General features: G+C 38.7%; 1 protein-coding gene across 1 annotated transcript; it reads right to left on the bottom strand.

Annotated features, from left to right (window-relative positions):
• Positions 1-382: 382 nt before the first annotated feature.
• Positions 383-4,782, bottom strand: LOC141406305 (uncharacterized). Its single transcript, XM_073991560.1, has 3 exons — positions 4,723-4,782; positions 4,479-4,637; positions 383-598 (listed from the first exon to the last, which is right to left on the bottom strand). Exons 1-3 carry the CDS (start codon positions 4,780-4,782, stop codon positions 383-385), a joined length of 435 nt encoding a protein of 144 aa, XP_073847661.1.
• Between the last annotated feature and the right edge of the window lie 10,506 nt (positions 4,783-15,288).

The raw sequence follows: 15,288 nt of genomic DNA, 5'->3' as shown, positions 1-15,288 counted from the left end.
TGTTAACAATGTCATCCTATAAAATTATTTCTGGAATTGTTAAATAAACTAAACTAGTTTCGAAGTTATGATTGTTGTGTTTTTAGTCATTATTTAGAAGATTCATAAATTAAATTTTTATTTAATTAAAATGTTTATTTAATTTTTCTTTTCTAAAATTATTTTAGATTTTTTTTTTTGATTTCTTGGTTTCAATCACTTCCAAATAATAGGACACCTTACCAATATAGTCCTTGGGATAGTCCTCATAAAAATGCAATACAATCTTATAATATGTATTAAGGAAATTCGTAAGTACTTTAGTAATTAACTGATGGCTGTTATCAATATATAGATTATCCATTATAAGATATCCCTGCAAAGAAAAATTAATAACATTTATTTAGCCATTTTTTGTTTTTTGTATGGGACAGTGTTGTAGTACTGTATATGGGCAGGAGTGATTAACATTGGAATATTGACTCAAAAATTTCATAAAAACTCCCATATAGATATTGGATTGTTTCTTATCAAGAAATTCGCAAATATTGGCAGTGAAATTCACCAATAGCGGCCGAAATACTTGAACGTCATTGCGAGCGTATAGGACAATATTTACCTGCAAATAGAATACAAAAAAAAAATATATGTTTAAAAAATAATTTGATTGCTTGAGTTGGAGTATTCCCCAAATGGCTCAACTTCATTTATTACCCTCTATTACAGAGAGTAATGTTTTTCAAAACGAACTGACAGTGTTGCAAAATTTTACTGATCGCTACCAATATCATGAGTAAAATTTTGCAACACTGTCAGTTCGTTTTGAAAAACATTACTCTCTGTAATAGAGGGTAATAAATGAAGTTGAGCCATTTGGGGAATACTCCAACTCAAGCAATCAAATGAGATTGAATCTTCAACAATAAACAAAACAAACAAAAAATAATAAAATAAAACAAAATAGGAAAACTCTTCTAAAACGAATCTAGTTCATAAAGTGTTCTGTACAAAATTATAGCAATTAGTTTGGAATTTAGCATAAATAAAAATCAGTAAGTGTATTTGAATATGGGGTGACGTAGGGGATGAATGATACCAAGCAACGGTCTTGACCGGCTTTAACATGACAAAGCCCAGGATTTATCTTGGTCCCTCTTTCATCTCAAGTGGACACTGACCTCCCCGTGATGTCACCTGGGGAACTGCCTTTAACACCCGTTAAAGGTAGTGAGCTAACATGTGCCGCGCGTTCACCCATAAGAACGTTAAAAACTTGGGTTTGGGCGTCGGGTTAGTAACCCTCCCCTAGAAAAAACATCCTACTATGAAAAAACGAAAGAAAAGAAAAACAAACCCCTCTAAAGTTGACGAACCCCGCAAACGTTTAAAGGACCATGATCTGCGAATATGCACCTGGAATGTTCGCGCTCTTTATTTTGGCATTGGCAGACGTACTTGAAAAGTACAAGGCCGATATTACTGCCATACAGGAAATACGATGGATTGGGAAAGGTGTCACAACAACACCTAAAGGTGACGCACTGTATTATAGCTGCCATGCAGTAAAGCATGAGTTTGGTTGCGGATTCGTAGTTAGTCGGAGACTAAAACATCTGGTATCCAGCTTCACCCCAGTGAATGAAAGACTTGCTGCAATTCGAATAAAATCTAAATTCTTCAACATCAGCTTTATTTGCGCTCATGCTCCCACTGAAGAAAAGGACGAACAGACCAAAGATATATTTTACTAGCGCTTAGAAGAAACTTATGACCGTTGCCCTGCCCATGACATTAAAATTATACTAGGCGATTTTAATGCCAAAATTGGAATGGAAAATATCTCTGGCCCAACAGTCTGAAAATTCTGTCTCCACTGTGAAACATCTGACAATGGTATGAGGCTGATAGACTTTGCAGCTGCAAAAAACATGGTAGTTAGCAGTACCAGATTTAATCATCTCGATATTCATAAGGGCACCTGGTTGTCCCCAGATCAAAGAACAAGTACTCAAATTGATCATGTTGTAATAGATGAAAGACATTCATCCAGCGTATTGGATGTACGATCGTTCCGAGGCGCAAACATTGATTCGGACCACTACCTTGTTGCAGCAAAGGTACGTACCCGTCTAAACGTTGCAAATAAAGCACGAACAGACACAACGCGGAAGTTGGACATCGATAGGCTGCAAATACAACAGATAGCCACAGCATATTCCACTCAACTAGCCCAATTGCTTAACGCGAGCACTCCTTGTCCTGATAACATAACAACACAATGGCAACATATTGCCCACTCCATGCAAACAGCCGCAAAATCCATACTTGAATTCCAGAGACCTCCACAAAGGAATTCATGGTATGACCAGGAGTGTCGTGCTGCTACCGAAGAGAAAAATGCGGCATATAGAGCTACTTTACAATCAGTAGCAACGCGTAGCGCACGAGAGAGATATCAGGAGAAAAGGAGAGAAGAGAAACGTCTTTTCCGCAAGAAAAAGAGAGAAATGGAAAAGCGGGAGTGTGAAAAAATCGAGATGTACAGGAGCCAGAATGAAGTCCGAAAATTCTACCAAAGAGCGTAACATCAAACAGATGGCTTTGGTACAGGCACATCCCCCTGTAGAGACCAGCAAGGTAATCTGGTAACAGATACAGATAGCGTGCTCAGGATATGGAAGGAACATTTCTCCAAACTGCTGGTATCCAATAGTAGCGAAGACGATGATACCACAGATCCAATCCCAGAAGATGGTATAGAATGTATATCGCCCGGTCAAGATGAGTTAAAAACAGCAATCAACCGGCTGAAGAATAATAAAGCAGCAGGAGCCGATGGCTTACCAGCCGAGCTGTTTAAAACCGGAGGCGACGCGCTGATAAGGTGTATGCATCAGCTAGTTAGCACCATCTGGCAGGAAGAACGCGTACCCGACGATTGGAACCTGAGTATCCTATGTCCCGTCCACAAGAAAGGAGATAAGACTGCATGCTCCAACTATAGGGGCATAAGTCTTCTCCCTATTGCCCATAAGATAATGTCAGGGATATTGTGCGAACGACTAAAGCCAATGGTCAACGAAATAATTGGACCTTACCAATGTGGCTTTAGACCTGGCAAGTCCACCATTGACCAGATATTTACCCTGCGGCAAATCCTAGAGAAGATCCAAGAGATGCAGATCGACACATTTCACCTTTTTGTCGATTATAAAGCAGCATTCGACAGTCCCCTCTGATCAAAGGTATTCCACGCAATGTCTGAATTTGGAATCCCCGCAAAGCTCATCCGGCTTTGTAAGATGACTTTTACTGATACTAGGTCCTCAGTTAAAATTGGAAAGAACCTCTCCGAAGAATTTTGTACCAAAAGAGGTTTCAGACAAGGAGACAGCCTTTCGTGTGACCTATTCAACATTTTGCTGGAAAAGGTAATACGAGATGCAAATGTCAAAAGAAATGGCACAATTTACACCAATAGCCACATGTTACTTGCTTATGCTGATGACAAAGACATCATGGGACGATCAGTAAAGGAAGTAACTGATACCTTTAGGAAGGTCGAAGCAGAATCTGCGAAAGTGGGTCTGGCGGTAAACGGCGAAAATACCAAATTGATGGTGTCGACGCGCAAAGCGTCCATAGAGCTCGGACCAACTGTGGAAGTTGGTACCTACAATTTTGAGGTAGTTAAAGACTTCGTCTACCTCGGCACTGTCATAAACACAAGAAACAACATCAGTTGTGAAATAAGAAGAAGAATTGTATTGGCCAACAGATGCTACTATGGTTTAAGTAAGCAATTTAAAAACAAAGCCACATCTCGTCAAACAAAAATAACACTATACAAAACGCTGATACTACCCGTGCTAATGTATGGCTCCGAAGCATGGGTACTTGCGCAAGCCGATAAGGCAGTGCTTGGTGTGTTTGAGAGGAAAATTCTTCGAAAGATCTACGGGCCGATTTGCGTTGACGGTGAATATCGACGTCGTATGAACCACGAGCTATATCAGCTATACAAAGACATGAATATAGTTAAACGTATCGAGATGCAACGATTGCGTTGGCTAGGCCATATCATGAGAATGAGCGATGATGAATCCGCTAAAAAGGCGTATGAATACATGCCACATGGCGGTGCACGCAGAATCGGCAGGCCTAAGCTTCGATGGAGCATACAAGTGGATGAAGAAATGAAAAGGCGCGGTATTCCAAAAAGTCAAGCGAAAAACAGAGAGGAATGGAGATATTCTCTTAGTTTGGTCTATAGAACAAATGTTCTGTAATGGCCAACTAAGTAAGTAAGTACAGTACATACATATATTCTATTCTATATAGAGTACAAAACCACGGTAGCTTAAACACATTGGGTACTCAATGTAATTCGTTCACAAATCTCACCACATTCAAATCAGATATGGTTTGTCCATGGTTACTCTTCATATAATTACCAATCAGTAACCATCTGCGCCTTAGACATACATACATATACTTACTGACACATTTCTTAAAACATCTTTGATTAAAGTTTTCATAGTAGCAATGGTTTTGTAACGATTGACAGCTTTCAAGCGGCAGGTATGATTATAGAAATATTTAGGATTTGGTTCGCATTCCAATTTGGTGAATTTGATGTAGACTTCACCACAACTAATCTGAAAACGAAAATAATTTAATTAATAATAACATTTTTAACAAAATTTAATGTGAAATAGGCAGTTTGTTTCGTAATTTACTTACCTTTGTGAAAAACCATATTTGAAACAAACCAAATACTAACCAAATATGAATCAAATGCATCGTGCTCAAATATATTTAACAAACTGTTCAGTGAAATATTTCCTAAACCTATTATTCAAATAAGTGGCAGGTTTTGCTGCAGTTTATCGCAAAATGATTGTACATAAATACATACATTTTCACCCTACACAAAGAGAAAGAATATGGCCATAGGAATTATGTATATATGTATGTTCAGATGTATATTATAACACTGTGCGTAATTATTTGAGTCATGGAAAATTAAGCATACTCTGCTTGATTAGACTCAGGGGACGGGGTTCGTCACAGAAATTTATATTTTACAGTGACTGAGAAGGAAAATACGTTTCTTTTTTTCGTACACCAGTTCAAAGGTTATTTCTTTATTGTTGACGAACGAGCTAGTTCAAGTGAACGATTCATTGAAGAGAACGTCGATATAGTTCATTATAGTTCAGTAGTTCACTGAGCACCGACCGAAAGAAAAGAGCGTTTACGAAATTTTTATGATTCTCAGAATTAAAGAAAACTAGTGAGAAACAAATGTTATGACAGTTTATTTATCTCATGTAGCTGTTAAGTTTATTTTCAATTATATATCTGCTTACTTACTTAGCTGGCCTATTACAGAACATTTGTTCCATAGACCGAACTAAGAAAAGATCTCCAATTCCCTCTGTTTAGTGTGTCGCTTTTTGGAATACCCCGCCTTGTCATCTCTTCATCCACTTGTTTGCGCCATCTATTCTTTGGCCTGTCAATTCTGCGTGCACCGCCTTGTGGCTCGAATTTATACGCCTTTTTAGCGGGTTCATCATCGCTAATTCTTATTATATGGCCTAGCCAACGCAATCGCTGCACCTCGATACGTTTAACTATATTGATGTCGATGTATAGCAGATACAGCTCGTGGTTCATACGACGTCGATATTCACCGTCACCGCAGATCGGTCCGTAGATCTTTCGAGGAATTTTTCTCTCAAACACGCCAAGCACTGCCTTATCTGCTTGCGCAAGTACCCAGGCTTCGGAACCATACATCAGCACGGGTAGTATCAGTGTTTTGTAGACCGTTATTTTTGTTTGACGAGTTGTGGCTTTGTTTTTGAAGTGCTTACTTAAGCCAAAATAGCATCTGTTGGCCAATACAATTCTTCTTTTTATTTCACAACTGATGTCGTTTGTTGTGTTTACGGCGGTGCCGAGGTATACGAAGTCTTTTACTACCTCAAAATTATAGGAACCAACTTCAACAATTGGTCCGATCTCAATGAACGCATTGCGCGTCGGCACCATCAGCTTGGTCTTCTCGGCGTTTACCGCCAGGCCCACTTTAGCAGATTCTCCTTCGACTTTCATAAAGGTATCGGTTACTTCGTTTGCTGATCGTCCCATGATGTCCATATCATCAGCATAAGCAATTAACATGTGGCTATTGGTGGAGATTGTGCCACTTCTTTTGACATTTGCCTCTCGTATAACCTTTTCTAGCGGGATGTTGAAAAGATCACACGAAAAGCTGTCTCCTTGCCTGAAACCTCTTTTGGTACAAAACTCTTCGAAGAGGTTCTTTCCTATTTTAACTGCAGATCTTGTGTCAGTTAGAGTCATTTTACAAAGCCGAATGAGCTTTACGGGGATACCAAATTCAGACATGGCTTGGAATAACTTTGAAAGCAGCGGGTTGTCGAAGGCTGTTTTATAATCGACAAAAAGGTGATAGGTGTCGATCTGCATCTCTTGGGTCTTCTCCAGGATTTGTCGCAGGGTAAATATCTGGTCAATGGTAGAATTGCCAGGTCTAAAGCCGCATTGGTATGGTCCAATTATTTTGTTGACCATAGGCTTTAGTCGTTCACACAATATCCCTGACACGATCTTGTAGGCAATAGGGAGAAGACTTGTGCCCCTATAGTTGGAGCATAAAATATTATGGACGGGACACAGGATGCTCAGGTTCCAATCGTCGGGTACGCGTTCTTCCTGCCAGATGGAGCTAACTAGCTGATGTATACACCTTATCAGCGTGTCGCCTCCGGTTTTAAACAGCTCGGCTGGTAGGCCATCAACCCCTGCTACCATATTATTCTTCAGCAGGTTTATTGCTGTCTTTACCTCATCTCGGCCGGGTGGTATACATTCAATACCATCTTCTGGGATTGGATCTGTGGTATCATCGTCGACTTCGCTACTAATGGATACCAACAGTTTGGAAAAATGCTCTTTCCATATCCATAGCACACTATCTGCATCAGTTACCAGATTACCTTGCTGGTATCTACAGGAGGATGTGCCAGTTCCAAAGCCATCAGTTTGATGTTTCACTCTTTGGTAGAATTTTCGGACTTCATTCTGTCTCCTGTACATCTCGATTTTTTCACACTCCCGCTATTCCATCTCTCTCTTTTTCCTGCGGAAAAGAAGTTTCTCCTCTCTCCTTTTCTCCCGATACCTCTCTCGTGCGCTACGCGTTGCTACTGATTGTAAAGTAGCCTTATATGCAGCATTTTTCTCCTCGGTAGCAGCACGACACTCCTGGTCATACCATGGATTCCTTGGTAGAGGTCTATGGTATCGAAGTACTGATTTTGCGGCTGTTTGCATGGAGTGGGCAATGTTTTGCCATTGTCCTGATATGTTATCAGGACGAGGAGTGCTTTGGTTAAGCAGTTGGGCCTGTTGAGTGGAATATGCTGTGGCTATCTGTTGTGATTGCAGCTTGCCGATGTCCAACTTCCGTGTTGTGTCTGTTCGCAATTTGTTTGCTACGTTTAATCTGGTACGTACCTTTGCTGCAACAAGGTAGTGGTCCGAGTCTATGTTTGCACCTCGGAACGATCGTACATCCAACACGCTTGATGCATGTCTTCCATCTATTACAACGTGATCAATTTGAATTCTTGTTCTTTGATCTGGCGACAGCCAGGTGCCCTTATGAATATCGAGATGCTTAAATCTTGTACTGCTAACAACCATGTTTCTTGCAGCTGCAAAGTCATCATCAGCATCATACCATTGTCAGATGTTTCACTGTGGAGACTAAATTTCCCGACTGTTGGGCCAAAGATATTCTCCTTTCCAATTTTGGCATTAAAATCGCCTAGTATAATTTTAATGTCATGGGCTGGGCAACGGTCATAAGTTTCTTCTAAGTGCTCGTAAAATATATTGTCCTTGTCTTCAGTGGGAGCATGAGGGCAAATAAAGCTGATGTTGAAGAATTTTGTGAATTGCAGCAAGTCTTTCATTCACTGGGGTGAAGGTGGAGACCAGATGTTTATACCTCCGACCAACTACAAATCCGCAACCAAACTCATGCTTTGTGTCATGGCAGCTATAATACAGTGCGTTACCTTTAGTTGTTGTTGTGACGCCCTTCCCGATCCATCGTATTTCCTGCATGGCAGTAATGTCGGCCTTGTACTTTTCAAGTAAATCTGCCAATGCGTAACTGCACCTTCTCTATAAAGATTGCGAATATTCCAGGTGCAGATTCGCAGATCGTAATCCTTAAAACGTTTGCGGGGTTCGTCAACTTTAGAGGGCTTTGTTTTTCTTTTCTTTCGTTTTTTCATAGTAGGCTGTTTTTTCTAGGGTAGGGTTACTAACCCGACGCCCAAACCCAAGTTTTTAACGTTCTTATGGGAGAAGTCGCGGCACATGTTAGCTCACTACCTTTAACGGGTGTTAAAGGCAGTTCCCCAGGTGACACCACAGGGAGGTCAATGTCCACTTGAGATGAAAGAGGGACCAAGATAAATCCTGGGCTTTGCCATGTTAAAGCCGGTCAGGACCGTTGCTTGGTATCTTCCATCCTCTACGTCACCCTATTTATTTACTACCGAATTCCATATAGAAAGTAACTATCGGTGACGACAAAAAATTGGGGTTCTGTCCAAGAAAATCAATTTCTGAACCACTGTGAGTCGTCAGCTCCAGTTCATGTGTTTACCCTAACAGTAATTAACCAAGCATTACAATTTCTGAAATCAATTTAACATTTCCATAAATGCTATTTTTTATATTATTATAATGGTTATTTCGTAAATATTTGTGCCAATTTTACTATAAAGTAGTAGCAGAATAAATTTGTTTTTAATCTTAGGTTATTTATCACAATTTAAAAGTATGTATGTATGTAATTTTTTTGTATGTACAGTGGTGTGAAAAATAATAAGGACAGTGACATTCACAACTTTTGGTCGCTCCTAAAATGTGTAAAATGAAAGAATTTGCGATGGAAATTTGTTTTTGAAAATTTACATGTATTGCAATAAGAAATCCCGTTACGATTTTGTTTTCTTTCTGTTTAGTTTTTATACAAAACAAATATATTTCGTAAAATCCTTGATTTCTGCTGTGAAAATAATAAGGACAGTTTTTCGTTTTAGTAAAAATAAATTGATATTTTTTTGTGATTCTTTCCTGTAAGTAAAAGTTTAAAATGAATTAATTTCTATTCATTTAATGTTAAATCTACCGGTATTTGTTAGTTTTTCTTTGCAAATATGGGTAAAAATACGGATTGTTATCACACTAATCGAGAAATCATTAAATTTTTACATAAAGAGGGAAATTCATACAGACAGATTACAGAAAAAGCTTAGAATCTTTAAAAACAATGGTGGAGGATGCAGCTAAGTGAACTTCAAAGATAAAAGTCGTAGCAGAAATCCAAAAATGCGTTATTCGATGATTAAAAAAGATCATTTTACCACATCTTTACAAATAAAAAACTACCTATAAACCTAAAACACTCTGTGGTGGCCACATTAGAGCCCACAGTGTCAGAAAAGTATCATTTTAATCGAAAAATTATACACTTCTCACGTAGTGGTGTAGGATATAAAAATATTCAGCAAATAATACAGGTTGCCAGAAATCACATCGCTTGGTCTAAGAAAAATTGCGTGCCATTCTTTGGTCTGATGAAACCAAATATATTTTTTTGTTCCGATAGAGGAGTTTATCAGGGCTGAAGACCTAAAAATCAATAATATAACCCAAAATATACTCTGAAGGCGGCTAAATATGGCAGAGGTAACAGCATGGTGTGGGGCTCATTTTCTTACTATGCTGTGGGGTCTCTATACAGTATTCAAAGTGTTTTTGAAATCACCAGATTACATTGAAATTTGAAAAATATAATTCTTTCGTATGTTGAAGGGGGTGTGCCTCTCACTGAGTCTTCAGCAAGGTTAATGACCCAAAAATGACGGCAAAATGAAAAAAGGTGTTCCAGGATAATTAAGTTAAGTTGTTAGAATGGCCCATACAATCCCTAGATTTGAACCCGATTGAAAAATGTTGTGGAATGATGTTAAAAAATCAAGCAGGGGAAAGTGTCCATCAAATTTTGGCGACCTTTGGCAACTTATACAGGTTGCGTAGGACGCGATACCAGTAGAGAAGTGCCAAAATTTGGTCGACTCGATGCCCAGACGATGCGCTTCCGTTTTAGAAAACAAAGGATCGTCTACAAAGTATTAATGACACTGAAACACTTTATATACCATTATTTAGTAAAAACCTGCATTCATTTCTTTCAAGTTTGGTCCTTATTAAAAGATGTCATGAAGTGTCCTTATTATTTTTCACACACCAAACTACGACAATTAGCATAAAATATAAAAGATATATAAAATATGGTTACAAGCAATCAAAATATTTTTATAATACTTTTCTTAACATTTTAAGAAAACAATAAATTTTATAAACCAATGTAATTTTCACTTTTTTAGTCAGTTTTCAAAGTAATCTTGGTTATGGATTGAAGTGTCCTTATTATTTTTCACACCACTGTATATATATACCCAGCAAAATTCGAAGGAAGGGGTTCCATGCGATGACTTGATTTCATGACATCTTTTGCATTGGTTCAAACGAAGTCGTGAAAGACCCGATCTTTCCATTAGCATTTGAACCAATGCAAAGGAAGTCGTGAAAGATCCGATCTTTTCATCAGCATTTGAACCCATGCAAAAAAGCCGTGAAAGATCTGATCTTTTCATCAGCATTTGAACCCATTCCATCGATCCAATAGAGATGAATTTTGTGTTTTTATTTATACACATTTTTCTAAATATATAAGATTAATTATTTACAATAGGCTTGTTGTTGTCGGAGACCCGAAATCGCAACCAACGTCGATAAAACTCTCGTCGTAATGGTAATGACATTGCAAGGGTTTGGTGAAAATGACATGCCAAAGCATTGGTGTAAATGACATGCTTTGGGTCCAAAAATGAATAGCATTATTTGGGTCCACGCTCATATAAAATTCATCGATGAAGATGCTAAAAAGATGGCATGCCAGATCACATCGAACATTTTGCTGGGTATACCATGTATACCATGGGGTCATGTGTGGGCATGTCACCACTTTGTTATGGTGACAAAGTCAACACTTTGTCAACAAATGATGCTTTTACCTTAATAAGAAGAAGCATTGTTTATAATAACAGCTGATATCTCAAAGTAGCATCTTCCCAGCAAAATTTGAAGGAAGGGGTTCCATGCGATGACGTGATTTCATGGCATCTTTTGCATTGGTTCAAACGAAGTCGTGAAAGATCCGATCTTTTCATTAGCATTTGAACCAATGCAAAGGATGTCGGTCCTGACCGGCTTTAACATAAGTCTTCTACCTATTACCTATAAGATCAGGGTCTATAGCCTATGGTCACTAAAATAATTGGACCATACCAATGCGGCTTTAGACCTGGCAAGTCCACCATTGACCAGATATTTACCCTGAGGCAAATCCTTTTTGTCGACAATAAGGCAGCCTTCGACAGCCCCCTACGCCCAAAGGTATTCCAAGCCATGTCTGAAGTTGGTATCCCCGCAAAGCTCATTCGGCTTACCAGCCGAGTTGTTCAAAACTGGAAGCGACACTCTGATAAAGTGTATGTATCAGCTAGTTAACACCATCTGGCAGGAAGAACTCGTACCCGACGATTGGAACCTGAGTATCCTGTGTGCCGTCCACAAGAAAGGAGACAAGACTGTATGCTCCAAAAATAGAGACATAAGTCTTCTCCCTATTACCTATAAGATCAGGGTCTATAACCTATGGTCACTAAATAATTGGACCATAGCAATGCGGCTTTAGACCTGGCAAGTCCACCATTGACCAGATATTTACCCTGAGGCAAATCCTTTTTGTCGATAATAAGGCAGCCTTCGACAGCCCGCTGCGGTATTCCAAGCCATGTCTGAATTTGGTATCCCCGCAAAGCTCATCCGGCTTTGTAAAATGACTTTAACTGACACAAGATCCCCAGTTAAAATAGAAAAGAACCTCTCCGAAGAGTTTTGTACAAAAAGAGGTTTCAAACAAGGAGACAGCCTTTCGTGTGATCTCTTCAACATCCTGTTGGAAAAGGTTATACGAGATGCAAATGTCAAAAGAAATGACACAATATACAGCAACAGCCACATGTTACTTGCTTATGCTGATGACATTGACATCATGGGACGATCAGTAAAGGAAACTGATACCTTTAAGAAGGTCGAAGGAGAATCAGCAAAAGTGGGTCTGGCAGTAAACGGCGAAAAGACAAAGTTGATGGTGTCGACGCGCAATGCGTCCATTGAGATCGGACCAACTGTTAAAGTTGGTTCCTATAATTTTGAGGTAGTAAAAGACTTCGTATACCTCGCCACCACCGTAAACACAACAAACGACATCAGTTGTGAAATAAAACGAAGAATTGTATTGGTCAACAGAAGCTACTTTGGCTTAAGTAAGCACTTTAAAAACAAAGTCACAACTCGTCAAAAAAATTACGCTTAACAAAACACTGATACTACCCGTGCTGATGTATGGTTCCGAAGACTGGGTACTTGCGCAAGCCGATAAGGCAGTGCCTGGTGTGTTTGAGAGGAACATTTTTCGAAAGATCTACTGGCCGATTTGCTTTGACGGTGAATATCGACGTCGTATGAACCACGAGCTATATAAGCTATACAAAGGCATGAATATAGTTAAACGTATAGAGATGCAACGATTGCGTTGGCTAGGCCATATAATAAGAATGAGCGATGATGAACCCGCTAAAAAGGCGTATGAATTCGAGCCACATGCGGTGCACGCAGAATTAGCAGGCCAAAGAAAAAAGTGGATGAAGAGATGACAAGGCGCGGTATTCCAGAAAGCGAAGCACTAAACAAAGAGAGTTGGAGATCTTTTCTTACTTCGGCTTATGGAACAAATGCTCTGGAATGGGCCAGCTAAGTTTTGTGTATAAAATTTTGGGGACTTATTTCATTTTCCGTTGGGGGTTTATTTCGTAACGCCTCTTTTAACATCAGCATCTCGTAAAACCTTTCCTTCCTCTTTTCGTACCTAACTATTCGGAGAGGTCCTTTCCTATTTTAACTGAGGACCGAGTATAAGTTAAAGTCGTGTTATAAAACCGAATGAGTATTGCGGGGATACCAAATTCGGACATGGCTTGGAATACCTTTGAACGTAAGGGGCTGCCGAAGGCTGCTCTATAATCGACAAAAACAATCGACACTACCCAGCAAAGTCTTCGATGCCATGGATGCTATTGAATCATGGGTGCAAGTGATCTGGCATGTCATCTTTTTAGCATTTTCACTCATGAATTTTATATGAGCGTGACCACCATAAGATGACATTCATTTTCGGATCTTAGGATGACATTCATTGTCGGATCCTAAGCATGTCATTTTGACCAATGCTTTGACATGTCATTTTCACCTAACCTTTGGCATGACATTTTCATGTCTTGTTTGGAAAATGGAAAATTCTGTATTGAAATATGATTTTCATGACAAACCAAACTCTTAATTAATTCAAACTAATTCTTGAAATAACTAGAACTAATTTATCAGCATAAAGTTTACACCCAAAATTTCAATTTTATCACCGCCGCTGCACCGCAACAGAGTTTACTTCGTCCACTCTCAGCCACTGATTTTGTTTCATCTTACAAAAGCTTTTCTATTATCTTCTCATCACCAGTTCAGATTTCGACATGGACTCCAACAACACTCCTTTAAGGTCGTGAACCTACATTTAATTTGTAATTTTATAACAAAAATCTTGGAAATGTATACTCTTTTGTTTTGATGTCGCTACATGTAGGGATGTACAAATCGACTTGTTTGTTTCTAGTGATCTGTACAAATGATGCAAATGCTGATGAAAAGATCGGATCTTTCACGACTTGCTTTGAACCAGTGCAAAATATGCCATGAAATCACGTCATCGCATAGAACCCCTTCCTTCAAATTTTGCTGGGTATCTTGTAGGCAATACGAAGAAGAAATATTTCCATGTAGTTAGAGCATACAGTCTTATCTCCTTTCATGTGGACGGGACACAGGATGCTTAGGCTCCAATTGCCGGGTATGCGTTCCTCCTGCCAGATGGTGCTAACTAGCTGATGCGTACACCTTTTCAGTGTGTCAGTCCATGGTATCTTTAAAATCATTCGGTAGACCCATATTTCGAAGAATTAAAATTTCTTCACATCTGCAATTTCAAAATTTCAACTGCGTAAAGTAGTACGGACCAGATATACGTCAGCTCTGTCCCGACAGTAGCTCTTGCTTACTTGTTTCCAACTGCATTTTGTTTATACAGTTTAATGTCTTTGGAGGTAAATTCAATTGAAATTTTGAAAGTTGAATGTTGTCAGGATTATATTTATGACAATATTATAATCATTATGTTGCTACATATGTATATCATGCATAGAGTCTAAATTGAATAAAATGCAAATCAACTTTTCTTAGAACCATTTCGACTTCTTGGTTTCAATTACTTCCAAGTAATATGCAATCCTGCCCATATAATCCATGGGATAGCCCTCATAAAATGTCAATACAATCTTATAATGTGTATTCATGAAATTTGTAATAATTTTGGCTACTACATCATGGCTCTTATCAATATACAGATTATCCATAATAAAATATCCCTAAAATATCGAGAAAATCAATTCATTAATGGGGTTTGACACAATTTCTGTGGGTTAGCAATACTTACTCGATATGGACAGGAGTGGTTGATGTTGGAATACTGTCTCATAAATTTCATAAAAATTCCCATATAGATATGGGATTGTTTATTATCAAGAAATTTGCAAACATTGGCGGTGACATTTATTAAAAATGGTCTAAATACTTGAACGTCATTGCGAGCGTATACGGCAAAATTTACCTGAAAAAAAAGAAAACAAAATACCCACAACATTTTGGGGAAATTAAAATAAAAACACGTAAAAAAGTATCAGTCGGCTTTGCCGACAGATATATACCCTCAGCCTATGTGAATTGAAACTTTCATTTACGGACAGATTGGATGTATTTGGAGTGTTTTCAGTATTTTGTGGCCTTATTCGGACATTTGAACTTGCCGACGAAAATGTGGATTAGGATTAAAGTTCAAAAGTGTTGCAAAGGAGGTACTTAAAGGAATGGACCGACATAGTCCATTATGGAAGTGGATATTATGTAGGAGTCATACCTTTTCGATAGATAGATAGATAGATAGATAGATAGATAGAT

This window comes from Musca autumnalis, unplaced genomic scaffold (assembly GCF_047663935.1).
Source record: "Musca autumnalis isolate F117 unplaced genomic scaffold, ASM4766393v1 scaffold_5, whole genome shotgun sequence".
NCBI classification, from domain to species: domain Eukaryota; kingdom Metazoa; phylum Arthropoda; class Insecta; order Diptera; family Muscidae; genus Musca; species Musca autumnalis.
Note: the sequence above shows the minus strand (reverse complement) of the source record. Positions and strands in the feature narration are given on the sequence as shown.